The 14388-nt window shown below is 36.1% G+C and overlaps 1 protein-coding gene across 2 annotated transcripts in view; it reads left to right on the top strand.

The window, feature by feature from the left end:
- The first annotated feature begins 6712 nt into the window (after positions 1 to 6712).
- Positions 6713 to 14388, top strand: part of LOC134664474 (leucine-rich melanocyte differentiation-associated protein-like) — a 43412-nt gene continuing 35736 nt past the window's right edge. The window contains exon 1 of one of the 2 annotated variants that reach the window (XM_063521147.1): positions 6713 to 6869. In XM_063521147.1, the coding sequence (XP_063377217.1) occupies positions 6819 to 6869 (51 nt within the window). In that variant the 5' untranslated portion in view covers positions 6713 to 6818. Of the gene's footprint in view, positions 6870 to 10043; positions 10398 to 14388 lie in introns of those variants that run through there. The other variant, XM_063521146.1, reaches the window with a different exon arrangement.

Genomic DNA, 14388 nt, shown 5'->3' with positions numbered 1-14388 from the left:
TTTCTTAAAACGAAAACTAAGTAGATACACATGATCGAGACAGTAATTTTTAGGGTTCCGTACCCAAAGGGTAAAACGGGACCCTATTACTAAGACTTCGCTGTCCGTCCGTCCGTCCGTCCGTCCGTCTGTCACCAGGCTGTATCTCACGAACCGTGATAGCTAGACAGTTGAAATTTTCACAGATGATGTATTTCTGTTGCCGCTATAACAACAAATACTAAAAACAGAATAAAATAAAGATTTAAATGGGGCTCCCATACAACAAACGTGATTTTTGACCAAAGTTAAGCAACGTCGGGAGGGGTCAGTACTTGGATGGGTGACCGTTTTTTTTTTGCTTTTTTTTGTTTTTTTTTTTGCATTATGGTACGGAACCCTTCGTGCGCGAGTCCGACTCGCACTTGCCCGGTTTTTTTAAGACACGGCACAAAATGTCTATTAAAATGTTGACAAAGGGGAAGAACCAAAAATGCCGCACCAGTGGTCATCTGAATCTGAGTAATTTAGACATCAAGCAGAATTTGCTGTATCGTTGATTTCCAGCCGTCGCCACAACACATAAACTACTATCGAGCCGAATAAAAGCCAAACAAGGAGTTAGGCCATAAAGCCGAAATGGGGCGTTATTCCTGTAATTTATCACACCGGTCTTCGCCGCATTCGGCAATAAAAGAAACAAAACCAGACAACATACATTATCATCACTCACGGCTTGATTTTGAATCTATGAAGCTTACGTAGCTGAAAATAAAAAAAAAATAAAAAAAAATAAAGCGTTTATTCACAAGCTTACTTACATCTAGATACAATACATTCTTCTGCCAAACCACAGAGCGGTTTGTTGGCAGATAATTTAATCTATATATATAAATGCAAGTGTCCTGACTGACTGACTGACTGACTGACTGACTGACTGACTGACTGATTCATCAACGCAGAGCCGAAACTACAAAAGCCAGAAAGTTGAAATTTGCACACCAGATTGCATTTATAAAGTGTACAAGAGATAAGAAGCGATTTTGAGAAATTCAACCCCTAAAAGGGTTAAAAAGGGGATGAAAGTTTGTATGGGGTTAAAGTTTTCTTTTAAGCCAGGAATTTGAAACTTCGTAAAAAGATATATTATTAAAATACAAGCAAACTAATTCCAGCGTTTTTGAAAATTCATCCCCTAAGGTGGTGAAAAAGGGGTTGAAAGTTTGTATGGATGTCAAAATTTTTTTCGAGTGGTGGAGTTGAATCTTTGTATTTAGGGATATTATTAGAAGACAGGAAAAGTAATTTCAGCGTTTTGTAAAATTCATCTCCTAACAGGGTTAAAAAGGGGTTGAAAATTTTAATCCATTACAAATGCTTTGAAACTTCTTAGAAAGGCATATTAGCCGATGACAAAAAAAAGTGATTGCAACGTTTTTGGAAATTCAACCCCTAAGGGGGTCAAAAGTTCGTCTTCGGGTGCAAATTTTATTTTAAGCTAGGAACTTGAAACTTTGTAAAAAAGTATCAAATTCAAATACAAGAAAACTAATTTCAGCGTTTTGGAAAATTAATCCCCCAAGGTGGTAAAAAAGGGGTTGAAAGTGTGTAATCTTTGTATTTGGGGATATTATTAGAAGGCAATAAAAGTAATTTCAGCGTTTTGTAAAATTCATCCCCTAACAGGGTTAAAAAGGGGATGAAAGTTTGTATAGGGTTAAAGTTTTCTTTTGAGCTAGGAATTTGAAACTTCGTTAAAAGATATATTATTAAAATACAAGAAAACCAATTTCAGCGTTTTTAAAATTCATCCCCTAAGGTGGTGAGAAAGGGGTTGAAAGTTTGTATGGAGATCAGATATTTTGTGTGTGCGGGACTTGAATCTTTGTATAAGGGCATATAGGTACCTATTATGAGAATACAACAAAAATAATTTCAGCAACCAACATCAAAATCCACTTGACTTAAAACTTCATACAACTTGCTAAAAAAGAAAAGTACTTAATTTCAACATTGCTAGGATATGAAAATTATAGGTACTAAAGATGTAAAATGTTGAAGATAAGATTCCACGCGGACGAAGTGTCGGGCAACAGCTAGTATAGAATAAATAATCATTAAGGCGTATCCAGATTAGTAAATTTTTCGCCAATTTGATTCAATTGTCCGATCGAATCAGGAAGTGCGGACGCAAATACCAATTGGCTCGCCGAATTCAACCGCCGATAATGACTGATAATAACGATATTACCGATAAAATGATCTGCGGACGCAAGAATACCAATTTGTGAGGCCAGTATTTTCGTTATGGGCATTTTATGAATTTAGAGGGTTCTAATATTACCATAAATCTGAAATTAGAGATTGACGCCAATTTCATTTGTGATAAAATTGACCGATTTGGTCAGTCCAGTCTGGATACCACATTATTTTCTGAAGATCTCTTTCTACTACATGGTTTCTCCGGTTATAGTGGTTATATGTATTACTAGTCCAAAAGAGGATTTCTGCGGAAAAACTGTTATTTTCCTGTCTATAATAAAGCATAAGGGTTCCTTTTGTACCTTTTTGGTAAGGAACCCTAAAAATAGCTTTCTGTTCTGTTAATTATTCCTCAATCGATAATATTTTCCATCTACCGTGCCTGCTCAGCCGTGACCACGGATCGCTTCATAAAAACTCAATTTACTTACAAAACCTAAATCAAAACCTTGCGGGCAATTTATGCCGTGTTACTTGCGTTCATAACGTGGTGATATTTACGGGATTTACGTATACTGACTTGTATAAGGGTCGGTTGCACCAAACTGTTACGAACGTTAAAGACTTCGCTAAATTTTTATGTATGGAAAGTTTCATAGTAAAGGCGCGGGGCGCGCCGGCTGACGATGATCAGTCTGTCAAATGTGGTTGGTGCAACTGGCACTAAATCTCGTCTCTTCGCGCAGACTGAACTAACGTATAATATACCTAATAGGTAATGACTGTTATGTACATGCACCTTCAATCAATATGCGACTAAACTCACGAAGATGCCGCGAAAAAATCTTTTTATATCCAATCCTATTCCTAATAATACTTCTGTTTATGCTACTATGCGGTGTTATTGTAAAGAATAGAATAATAAAGAGCAAAAATAATAAACCGAACCCTGTCATTGAGAAAAGTGAAAAGGTATTAGTATTACCGACGTTAGTGATAGCGTGCAACGCGTGGTTTTTAAAACGATCTTTGGATAGTCTTCGGAGTTTCAGACCAAATACAAAATACTTCCCTATTATAATAGTAAGCTCCTTGTCCTTCAACTGCCATCCCAAAGACACGCTTTGAGATGTTTATCAAATCATACTACACGGAGGAACAGCACACCGCCATCACCTTTTTGGAAATACCGAAGCATACCAGATACCAGAAACTTCTGGTCAGCACTATAAGTATGCCCTTAACTATGTCTTCAAGACACTGAAGCACAGAGCAGTTATCGTCCTTGAAGACAACTTGGATATTTCTCCTGACTTCTTTGAGTATTTTCTCGGAACTTACCCACTTTTGAGAAAAGATCCCAGCATATGGTGTGTGTCGGCATGGAATGACAACGGCAAACAAGGATTAGTGGATGCAAGCCAACATCATTTGTTGGACCGGACGGAATTCTTCCCAGGAAAGGGTTGGATGCTCTCATCTGAAACATCGAATGAGATCAATCAACTCAATTTCGAGTCAATTTTCCCGGGGGATTTTAACAGTGACTTTTTTCGCAATCCAGCTGTTACACGAGGACGTGTTTGTATTAGGCCGGAAATATCAAGGACTTATAAATTTGGGGTATATGATGAATCAAACAATGTAAAATTTATGCCCTATCGTCATTTAGACAACGAGCAAACATTATTGAACACAGAATTTATACCATTCACCCAGCAAAATCTTTCTTATTTGCATAAAGAAAACGAGCATATATTGTTAAATTTCGTATACTCTTGTCCGGAAACGACAGTGGAAGATGTTAAAACCGGAAAAGTAAATAGTAGTTCAAAATTTGTCCGGATACCTTATTCCAACGCTACAATGCTTAAAAGAGCGGCGAAGCAGATTGGTCTTATGGACGACTTCAGCCATGGTGTGCCTCGCACAGGGCTATATGGAATAGTGCAGTGCTCTATCAATAACCGCCGGGTTTTCTTAGCACCTGTCCGTAAACAATTCAAACCAATAACAGACTAATAAATTATTTTCTATAATAGTTATAATTTGTTATACAAGAGTGCAAAGTTGTATCGAGTGTGGACTTGAAACACGAGCTAGTGAATGGATTCTAGGGTTGAACTATACGAGCCAGGGTATGGATTCTATGGTTCATAAATAGAATCCTGAGCGAAGCGAGTGGTTCTAAAATAGAATCCTGAGCGTAGAGAGTGTTGCAACACACGAGACGTAAAATAACTTTGCACCCGTGTGTAACACAAAATCTTTTCACCTCACTAATGCAAGGAAAAAGAGAAATACAACAGAAATATGTAAAATCAGACTTTATTAACTAGTACACAAATCGGCAGGAAATCTTATGTAGGTACAGTCAGCAAAACCATTAGCTAACTTTTAACAGATATGTAGAGTTTGATCAAGATAAGTCTGCAACGATTTTGAAAGCACACGTAATGTAAGTGTTATTTATACGTCATAATTTCATAGAAGTTTGACGTTTAAAATAACACTTTCACAGCGTGGGCTATCAAAATAGTTGCAGACTTATCTTGGTCTAACTCTATACAGGGACGCCCCCTTTGTATGCCTCCATTCATTGAATAAGTATATCGAATGCTTTGACGTATTTCTCTCGCGATTTTTCGGGTAATAAACATTCATTAATCTGCAGTTTGTACGGCTTGCCGCAATTCTGTTGGCGTCAACTGTAATTCCTCTTCCTCACTTGAGTCACTCATATTTACACAGTAAAATCAAGAATTTGCGTATACATAATTTGCACGACGACGCCAGAAAAGTTTTAAATGAAGAATCAAGAAAAAAATTCATTCGAGTGCGTTCCGTTTCATGCGTTTTGAGTTTGCACTGTTATTTGTGGTGCGTCCAGGTCCAGAATAACTAAAATGGATGGATGAAAATAAAATTTCTTATTCCAGCTCTGAAAGGCTTACTTTGCACTTCAAAAACTGATAGCAAAGTTGCATTTTATTCACATGTGAGGCAAAGTAATCAAATGCAAATTTTGAGTTGTTTTCTTATGTTTGCTGGTAGAATTGACTTTTAAATGATGATTTTGGATGATAAATATTTAATAACATTCATTTGGATTTGATTTTGTTTGATATTTAACATTCAATATTTGCTTCGGGCTGGTGTGGTGAAAAATTTTGTGTTTCACTCGGGGGCAAATTTTGTTTAACCCTCGTGCTTTGAAACCCTCGCAACGCTCAAGATTCCATTTTCGAACTGTTCACGAACAAAACATAAAGATTTAATATTATTTTGTCTATGGCCAAACTGTCCTGGCAACACTTTTTTTCTTTAACGTCCTTCTCAAACAATCATGGCCATAGCATGTTGTACGGCTGCATAAAATTTGTGTTTTTATAATAATACACGTATGAAAAGTGATTTCCATGTTTTATTTCACAACATGGAACGTGGTCCTTCGAGCCGGATATGAACCAGCGAACCATTTTCAATTTTGGAATCTTTCGCTTGCTCGGGTATCAATATTAGCGAACAATATTATACGAGCGGTTAAACAACAACTTTGCCCCCTTGTAAAACAAATAACTATTGCACTATGTTTTTAATTGAATACGATTCAAAATAAAATTATTTAGCGTCCACGCCACCTGATTTGATTAGACAATTTAATCAGATACGGGGGAAAATTGTCCTGTCTGGACTGGCCTATTCATGTTTATTTTGTTTAAAAAAGTATCTAATAACACGTTCGGATTTCAAATATTCTTTGCACTCTTGTGGATAAAATGCAGTTTTGCTATCTGTTTTTAAGTAATAAAAAAGGGCTTTCCGAGCTAGTGAGGTGAAAAACTACATACATAGTACTCTGCTATATAACTTTTTTAAATACCATCGTAATGTGCATCCTTCTTTCAAACAAAACTCTTGCGTAGAGTTAACATATAGGTAGTAGGTATAGCTGATCAAGCAAATCTTGTCAGTAAAAAAAGGCGCGAAATTCAAATTTTCTATGGGACGACATCCCTTCGCGCCTACAGTTTTCAAAAATGCCGCCTTTTTCTACTGACAAGATCTGCTTGACCAAGTTTAGTATCCAGACGGGACTGATCAAATCAGTCGATTTGATCAGAAATGGAATTGGCGTCAATCTCCAATTTAAAATTTATGTTGATATTAGAGCCCTCTAAATTGAAAAAATGCCCCAGAACCAAAATACTGACCTCTCAAATTGGTATACTTGCGTCCGCATCTCATTTTATTTTATCGGTAATATCGGTCATTATGGCGGTTGAATTCGGCGAGCCAAATAATTTGGCTTATTATTGAACGCAAACGCGTCCGCACGTTTCCTGGTTCGATCGGGCAATTTAATCAGATTGGCGAAAAATTTACTAGTCTGGATACACCTTAAAATTGCACAACCCAGTTGTCATAACTGTCATATGTGACAAGTTGAAGAAAATAAGTCACCAAAGTTAGAACTGTTTATTTTATTTTTATTTTTATTGTTCGAAGTTTTAAGTTAATAAAACTAAAAGCGATTGAAAGTTTTAGAATTAACTGGTGTTACATTAATAAAGGATAGTTATTTATTTAAATTTCGCTATAATAACCCTGGTGTAAACGATTGTTTTGTTTTAAAAATGGAAGAAAGTCATGTCAACACATTCGCTGTATCTTTTGAAAACAATCGGGTGAGTGGTAAACATTATATGTAATTATACGAGAATATTTTATGTAATGAATGGGAATGGAATGGGTTGTAGAATTCATAATCAAGTAAGTATGTTAATACATAAGTAAATTAAAAAGCTTTTATATAAATTGTGCCTTGTACTGCTAGTATAAATGCCATAATGGCAGTGATAGCCTTTTTTATATCAATTACTACACTAATGAGTATAAAAACTGTATACGTAGTAACTTAAGACAGATACTATATGTTGTTGGAAGTTCAGTGCAAGGCAAATAATTTAGTGTATTGAAGTTAAGTTTTTTTCTGATACTTAAAATATTTACAGTAAGTAGCTATTATTTTTATTCAGAGCCCACTGTGTCCCACTGCTGGGCAAAGGCCTCCCCCCTCTTTCTCCACTCGTCTCTATTTAGTGCAATATCTGGCCAGCCTCTCAAGAAGGAGTCCAAGTTATCCCGCCATCGCCGACGAGGCCTGGGACACAGTGGGCTCTGAATAATAATAATAATAAGTAGCTATACTATAATAAGAGTGTTGCGACCCTTTGATACTCTCTATGTAAATAGCAGTATGATATAATGAGTTAATAGTTCAACCTGCCTAGATTTAATTCCCATCACTTAGCATGATCTTATTCTTTAGTATTGAAGTATGATGATTAAAAATTATCTCATGTCCTTTCTCGGAACTCGAAGTATCTCCTTACCAAATTTCTTCCAAATCAGTTAAGCGGTTTAAGCGTGAAGAGGTAACAGACAGACAAAGAGAGATTCTTTGGAATTTATATAAGTAGGGATTCACTGCAGAACCATCCAGAGCATAGACTAGGTACCAGAGTTTACTCCAAGCTCCATTTATTGCCACAGGAGGAAGTGTCTTAGTACTTAATTTGTATTCACAAAAATTTAAAAGAAACTGTATCAAATATTTTAGAAAATGTTATGACAGTTAATCAGGCCTTCTAGGACACGTAATATTCATGTCAACTGTACGTTACTTACTGCTAGCCTTTCTCCGCAGACGTTTTGTCTGGTTGCCCTTGGCATAGGCCTCTGCCGTATTCCTCCATGCGTCCCTGTCCAAAGCCTGTCTTCTCCATAAGGCTCCAACTGTACCTATTGCCTGATTAAAAGAATTGAAACCCGAGGTGAGCTCTTGGATGGTCTTTGTTGTTGATAAATAAGAGAAATATCTATATAATCTTTTAGACACAGCTAATTCATATTTTTCTGTTTTTAGCCCAAACACTTTTCTGATCCAGAAGATTATGTAATCCACTAAGTAAGAAATTGGTTTTAAAATTATCATGCCATCATGCGTGCGTGCTTGGGTGCGTGTGTGTGTATGTAATGCCTACGCCAGTTCTTGGGATTGATTGCCAACCGAACCCCAGGCTCCCATAAGCCGTGACAAAATGGCGAGACAACGCGAGGAAGATGATTATGAATAAAATGTGTAAAGTTTAAGACTTAAATTTAACAGCTGATACTGAATTCTGGTTGTCAAAGGTTGATGTTTGACAATTCAGTGACCACAAAACATATGGCACAGAACAGCGCCATCTATTTCAGCCCTTTCTTGCACTTTACATGTATTTTATCATCAATAGATCTTTGGTAGGATTTTGGTAGGTAGAGTATTGAATCTTTCGAGAACTGATTCCATATAAGCTACAAAAGGCCATTTACATTGTCGATGCAATATATAAACCTATAGAGAGTTTGTGTGGAAAGAGAAGAGTCGGTAGAATGTATTGGATCCCATACATTTCAGAACTCTTCTCTTCCCACACAGAATCTAGCCCGCGACAACCTAGATTCTGTAAACCATTTATCTATTTATATTTCAAGGGACTTCTACAAATAGCATCATAAGTACCTAAATATTATTATGATGACAAAACAATAATTTATCCACGCCAGTTTATTAATTCATCATATGAATGACAAGCTGGGACCTACAATTGTTCACGTATCTAATCTAGGAATGTATTTAAGTCAATACGAATGTATGTCTTCATGTTTAAGAATGCGCCAGTTACACAATAGTTGATTTAATATGTATCTTACTTAATTGGAGGTAATGCCACTAATTTGCTAATTGAATCCTAACGTCTCCTCCGATTAGGGTTGCCAGATGGTCGGGATTTGGCGGGATTCTCCCGATTTTTAGCATGTGTTCCCGATTCCCGACAAAGTGAAACTTGTCCCGAAAAACAGCTTTACGTTATAAAACAACAATTTCAAGTTCCGAACTGTCGCCGAGCAAGCGAACTGACGTAGTGCCAATAATGTAAAATATCGTTGTTTTTAATATAATCACTTTAATATGAATGGTTTTTTTTTCCCGAATTAAGTCCCAAAATCCCGATAAATAGATATTGTTTCCCGATATTAGCGCCTTTCGATCTGGCAACCCTACCTACGATTGCGAGCATTAAATCCTAGTCGCGACTGAGACTGAGCTAAGTGCTCTACTGACACAGGTGCTTATTAAGTTACTGTATTACACTTTAATAGGATCACAGAGGGGCTACTGCGAACTCCGAAGATCGCAAATTGCTTGCATCTTTCTATGCCACTCTAATTACGCCTTGATTGGAGTAAAAGAGAAAGATGGGCACAGTTTACGAACTTCGGTGTTCGCGGTAGGCCCTCAAAGTAGTGGCAGTGCCGCGGCACAGCACTGATGCCTCAAGCCGCACCTTGTCGCCTATTCAACGATTGTTAGTGCCTAGTGCCTATCCAAATTCTTGACAAGAGATGAAAATTGTGCTCAAATATGTATCGCATTTTTGAGGCGATTTCTGTACAAACAGATACTATTTGGAAAAAGTGAGAAGTGTAGCTTACATATGTAATTTTAGAGTCACTAATTCTAAAGCAACCGTAAAATATTCAGCTCTATTACTTTTTAATTAATAGGTACTTTATTAGTTTTTTTTTACAAACTAGATACTGCGATCTTAACTTAAACATTACGAAAAATCAAGCTCAAACAATAACTTTTTGTCGTAAATTTTCATTCGCGCAAAATGTAGAGTAAAAACTCTAGTGTGAACAACAAACTCATGTGGGGCAAAAACTGGTGGCTTTATTAAATGTGCACGTGTCTTGAAGTTTGAAGGAGCCATCCCACGAGCTGTTATACGTGTTTAAACTGTTCAAGTGAAACATAAAACTGCAATATGCCGCAAGCAACCACTTTAACGAACATCTTATCTGGAAACTTCTATACGATCCTAAACATAGGCATCTTCGTGTGTACGTTCGTAGAATCCTATATGTTCCCGTTCACTATAATTAAATGGATGATAATTCTCGCCAAATATAGAGACGTTGGGAGTCTGTTAAAAGGGTGTATAGCGAGTCCGGTTACGCCGTCACGGTCACGGTATAATTACACATTGAAACTGATGACTATGTACAATAGTCGGAGAGTTGAGGCACAAACGGTGACGCAAAGCGAATCTTATGTGAGCGTTGTTATGGAGAGCGATAGAGGAGAATCTTATGATGATATCCAGGTACATTTGTAGAAATAACCTCTTTATTTATAGTCTACACCCTCTCGTGCTTTAAAGTAGGCATGTGCCCAGCAGTGGGACGTATTTATATAGGCTAAATTATTTATTTATTTAACCTCTTTCTTTCCCCGAATCCTAATCGTTATACCTTAAGAGGAAAGCGGACGGCCGCTGCTCCATACAATCGTAGTCTTCATTTTCGTTTCTGGATATTGATAGTAAGGAAAATATTTCTACATAAGTTCATGTATATTAACCATTAGCTATGTCTCTACTTATGACTTTTTTCGATTTTTTTTATTATTGTAAGAATTAGGTCCATAAAAACATATTACATACAAATGTTTAAATGCGCTAATCTATATACAGGGCGTCCCACGGCTATGCCACATGGAGGGAAAGTACCCTCAATATTGTAGATGGAACATTTTACTGAAAGAAGACATTATTTTAATTTAAAAAACAATTTAAACTGCATTCATAGATTTTTTAATAATTACATGGTTGAACCGGGAATCAAACCCGCTACATCAGAAAAAAAATCACCCTGTAGCTTTATCATACCGATCGAAAGGCATCATCATAAGGATTATTTTTTGCTAAATAACATAGTGTCAGAAACAAAAGGAAGACCATGAATTTTAACATTTGATGTGAAATTTAGCGAAATAATCAAAAGAGTGCGGATATGTATTCAACAGATTGAGACTCATTTTGAGGATTAATAAATTAACCCTTTGACCGCCGTTGTCCGGTATAGAAGACAACGATAGAACGATACGCTGGCGCCGTCGTCTTGTATACAAGACACAAATTCAACCACTGAGTTAATGTGAAAATAATAACAATTGCAATTTCATTTACACTCGTGTTCATATTTAAGGTCTTTGTTTTTTCATTTATTTGCTTTTTAAGCCGCTATATAAATCCCTTCTTTTATAATAAGGCATTTAAAAAAATTGCTCCAATTTTCAACATTTTTCATGTTCCTCGTCGCCGTTGTCTTGTATAAAAGACAGCTAGGGATGGGAATGTTAACTCGATATGGGAATTTTTAAATTAAATATAAAGTCAGAAATATGTTTTTATCTAAGTATTTGAACACTTGTTAATCGCCAATTTTTTTTAACGAATAGTAGGTAACTACTTACTAGAATACGTAGAACGAGAGTCAGATAGGCATAACTATATTTAACCTTTTGGCCGCCGGACCTAGTCCGCAAAGACGCTCACTCACACGCCAGAGCAAATTTTAAGTAAACAACTAATAAAAAGTTTAGGGATTGCAAATAGTGATATCGATATTTACAATATTATGGTAAAAATCTTTTTAATTTAGCTTTGTTCTTATCCTGTTTTAATTTCATTCCAAATTGCCAAAATTAAACATATGTTTTACACCCGAAAATGTTTAAAATATAGGGATTTAACATAAAAAACAACCACTAAACAATGTCGATTCAAGACGTGATATCGCCGCACTAGGCTGTACGAGAAGTCTTTTATACAAGACAACGGCGCCCATGGACTGCCCGCAATGCAGACCGACAAGGACTGTTTCCGCGCGGATCAAGTAATAATAGTCTCTAGGTCAACGGCGTAAGCGCTTGTCGGTACGTAAACTTTATTGGCGTAACGTTAAAGCTGCGCATCATGTGTCGATAAAGTCAATATACCGGAACTGTTTTAGTGAAAATTACACGTGGGTTGAATTTTTAATGAGTGAAGATATTATTCCGGAATTAGAATCTATCATTATAATTTCAGTTTGGTTTACATTAATCTATAGGTAAACTCTTATCAAAAAAACGTTCAACGACTTGTTACAAAAAAATTACACATTAACTTCAATGTTATAACAATAAAAGTAAAGTCTGATAAACAGGTATGTCCCTGTACCACACTTGTGCGAAGCGGTCGCTGCGGTGTATCCCTTCCCACTAAGCTATAAAATAACATCAATTATTTTTTTTATTTATCTCTTCTGCAATTAAATAGTCCACAATCTACAATGGCAAATTTACTTGTCTGACTCTACTTTATAGAGCTAAAGAAGCTACCTGAACTTTAAATATAGTTATGCCTATCTGACTTTCGTTCTACGTATACTAGTAAGTAGTTACCTACTATTCGTTGAAAAAAATTGGCGATTAACAAGTGTTCAAATACTTAGATAAAATCATATTTCTGACTTTATATTTACTTTAAAAATTCCCATATCGAGTTAACATTCCCATCCCTAGCTGTCTTTTATACAAGACAACGGCGACGAGGAACATGAAAAATGTTGAAAATTGGAGCATTTTTTTTAAATGCCTTATTATAAAAGAAGGGATTTATATAGCGGCTTAAAAAGCAAATAAATGAAAAAACAAAGACCTTAAATATGAACACGAGTGTAAATGAAATTGCAATTTTTATTATTTTCACATTAACTCAGTGGTTGAATTTGTGTCTTGTATACAAGACGACGGCGCCAGCGTATCGTTCTATCGTTGTCTTCTATACCGGACAACGGCGGTCAAAGGGTTAAAGTTCAGGTAGCTTCTTTAGCTCTATAAAGTAGAGCCAGACAAGTAAATTTGCCATTGTAGATTGTGGACTATTTAATTGCAGAAGAGATAAATAAAAAAAAATAATTGATGTTATTTTATAGCTTAGTGGGAAGGGATACACCGCAGCGACCGCTTCGCACAAGTGTGGTACAGGGACATACCTGTTTATCAGACTTTACTTTTATTGTTATAACATTGAAGTTAATGTGTAATTTTTTTGTAACAAATCGTTGAACGTTTTTTTGATAAGAGTTTACCTACAGATTAATGTAAACCAAACTGAAATTATAATGATAGATTCTAATTCCGGAATAATATCTTCACTCATTAAAAATTCAACCCACGTGTAATTTTCACTAAAACAGTTCCGGTATATTGACTTTATCGACACATGATGCGCAGCTTTAACGTTACGCCAATAAAGTTTACGTACCGACAAGCGCTTACGCCGTTGACCTAGAGACTATTATTACTTGATCCGCGCGGAAACAGTCCTTGTCGGTCTGCATTGCGGGCAGTCCATGGGCGCCGTTGTCTTGTATAAAAGACTTCTCGTACAGCCTAGTGCGGCGATATCACGTCTTGAATCGACATTGTTTAGTGGTTGTTTTTTATGTTAAATCCCTATATTTTAAACATTTTCGGGTGTAAAACATATGTTTAATTTTGGCAATTTGGAATGAAATTAAAACAGGATAAGAACAAAGCTAAATTAAAAAGATTTTTACCATAATATTTTAAATATCGATATCACTATTTGCAATCCCTAAACTTTTTATTAGTTGTTTACTTAAAATTTGCTCTGGCGTGTGAGTGAGCGTCTTTGCGGACTAGGTCCGGCGGCCAAAAGGTTAAATTGATTAATTTGGAATTAAAAATGTTAAAATTCATGGGCTTCCTTTTATTTCTGACACTATGTTATTTAGCAAAAAATAATCCTTATGATGATGCCTTTCGATCGGTATGATAAAGCTACAGGATGATTTTTTTTCTGATGTAGCGGGTTTGATTCCCGGTTCAATCATGTAATTATTTAAAAATCTATGAATGCAGTTTAAATTGTTTTTTAAATTAAAATAATGTCTTCTTTCAGTAAAATGTTCCATCTACAATATTCAGGGTACTTTCCCTCCATGTGGCATAGCCGTGGGACGCCCTGTATATAAATGCAAGTGTCCTGACTGACTGACTGACTGACTGACTGATTCATCAACGCAGAGCCGAAACTACAAAAGCCAGAAAGTTGAAATTTGCACACCAGATTGCATTTATAAAGTGTACAAGAGATAAGAAGCGATTTTGAGAAATTCAATCCCTAAGGGGGTTAAAAAGGGGATGAAAGTTTGTATGGGGTTAACGTTTTCTTTTAAGCTAGGAATTTGAAACTTCGTAAAAAGATATATTATTAAAATACAAGAAAACTAATTTCAGCGTTT

The sequence above is a fragment of the Cydia fagiglandana genome, chromosome 5 (genome assembly GCF_963556715.1).
Source record: "Cydia fagiglandana chromosome 5, ilCydFagi1.1, whole genome shotgun sequence".
In the NCBI taxonomy this organism is placed as follows: Eukaryota; Metazoa; Arthropoda; class Insecta; order Lepidoptera; family Tortricidae; genus Cydia; species Cydia fagiglandana.
Note: the sequence above shows the minus strand (reverse complement) of the source record. Positions and strands in the feature narration are given on the sequence as shown.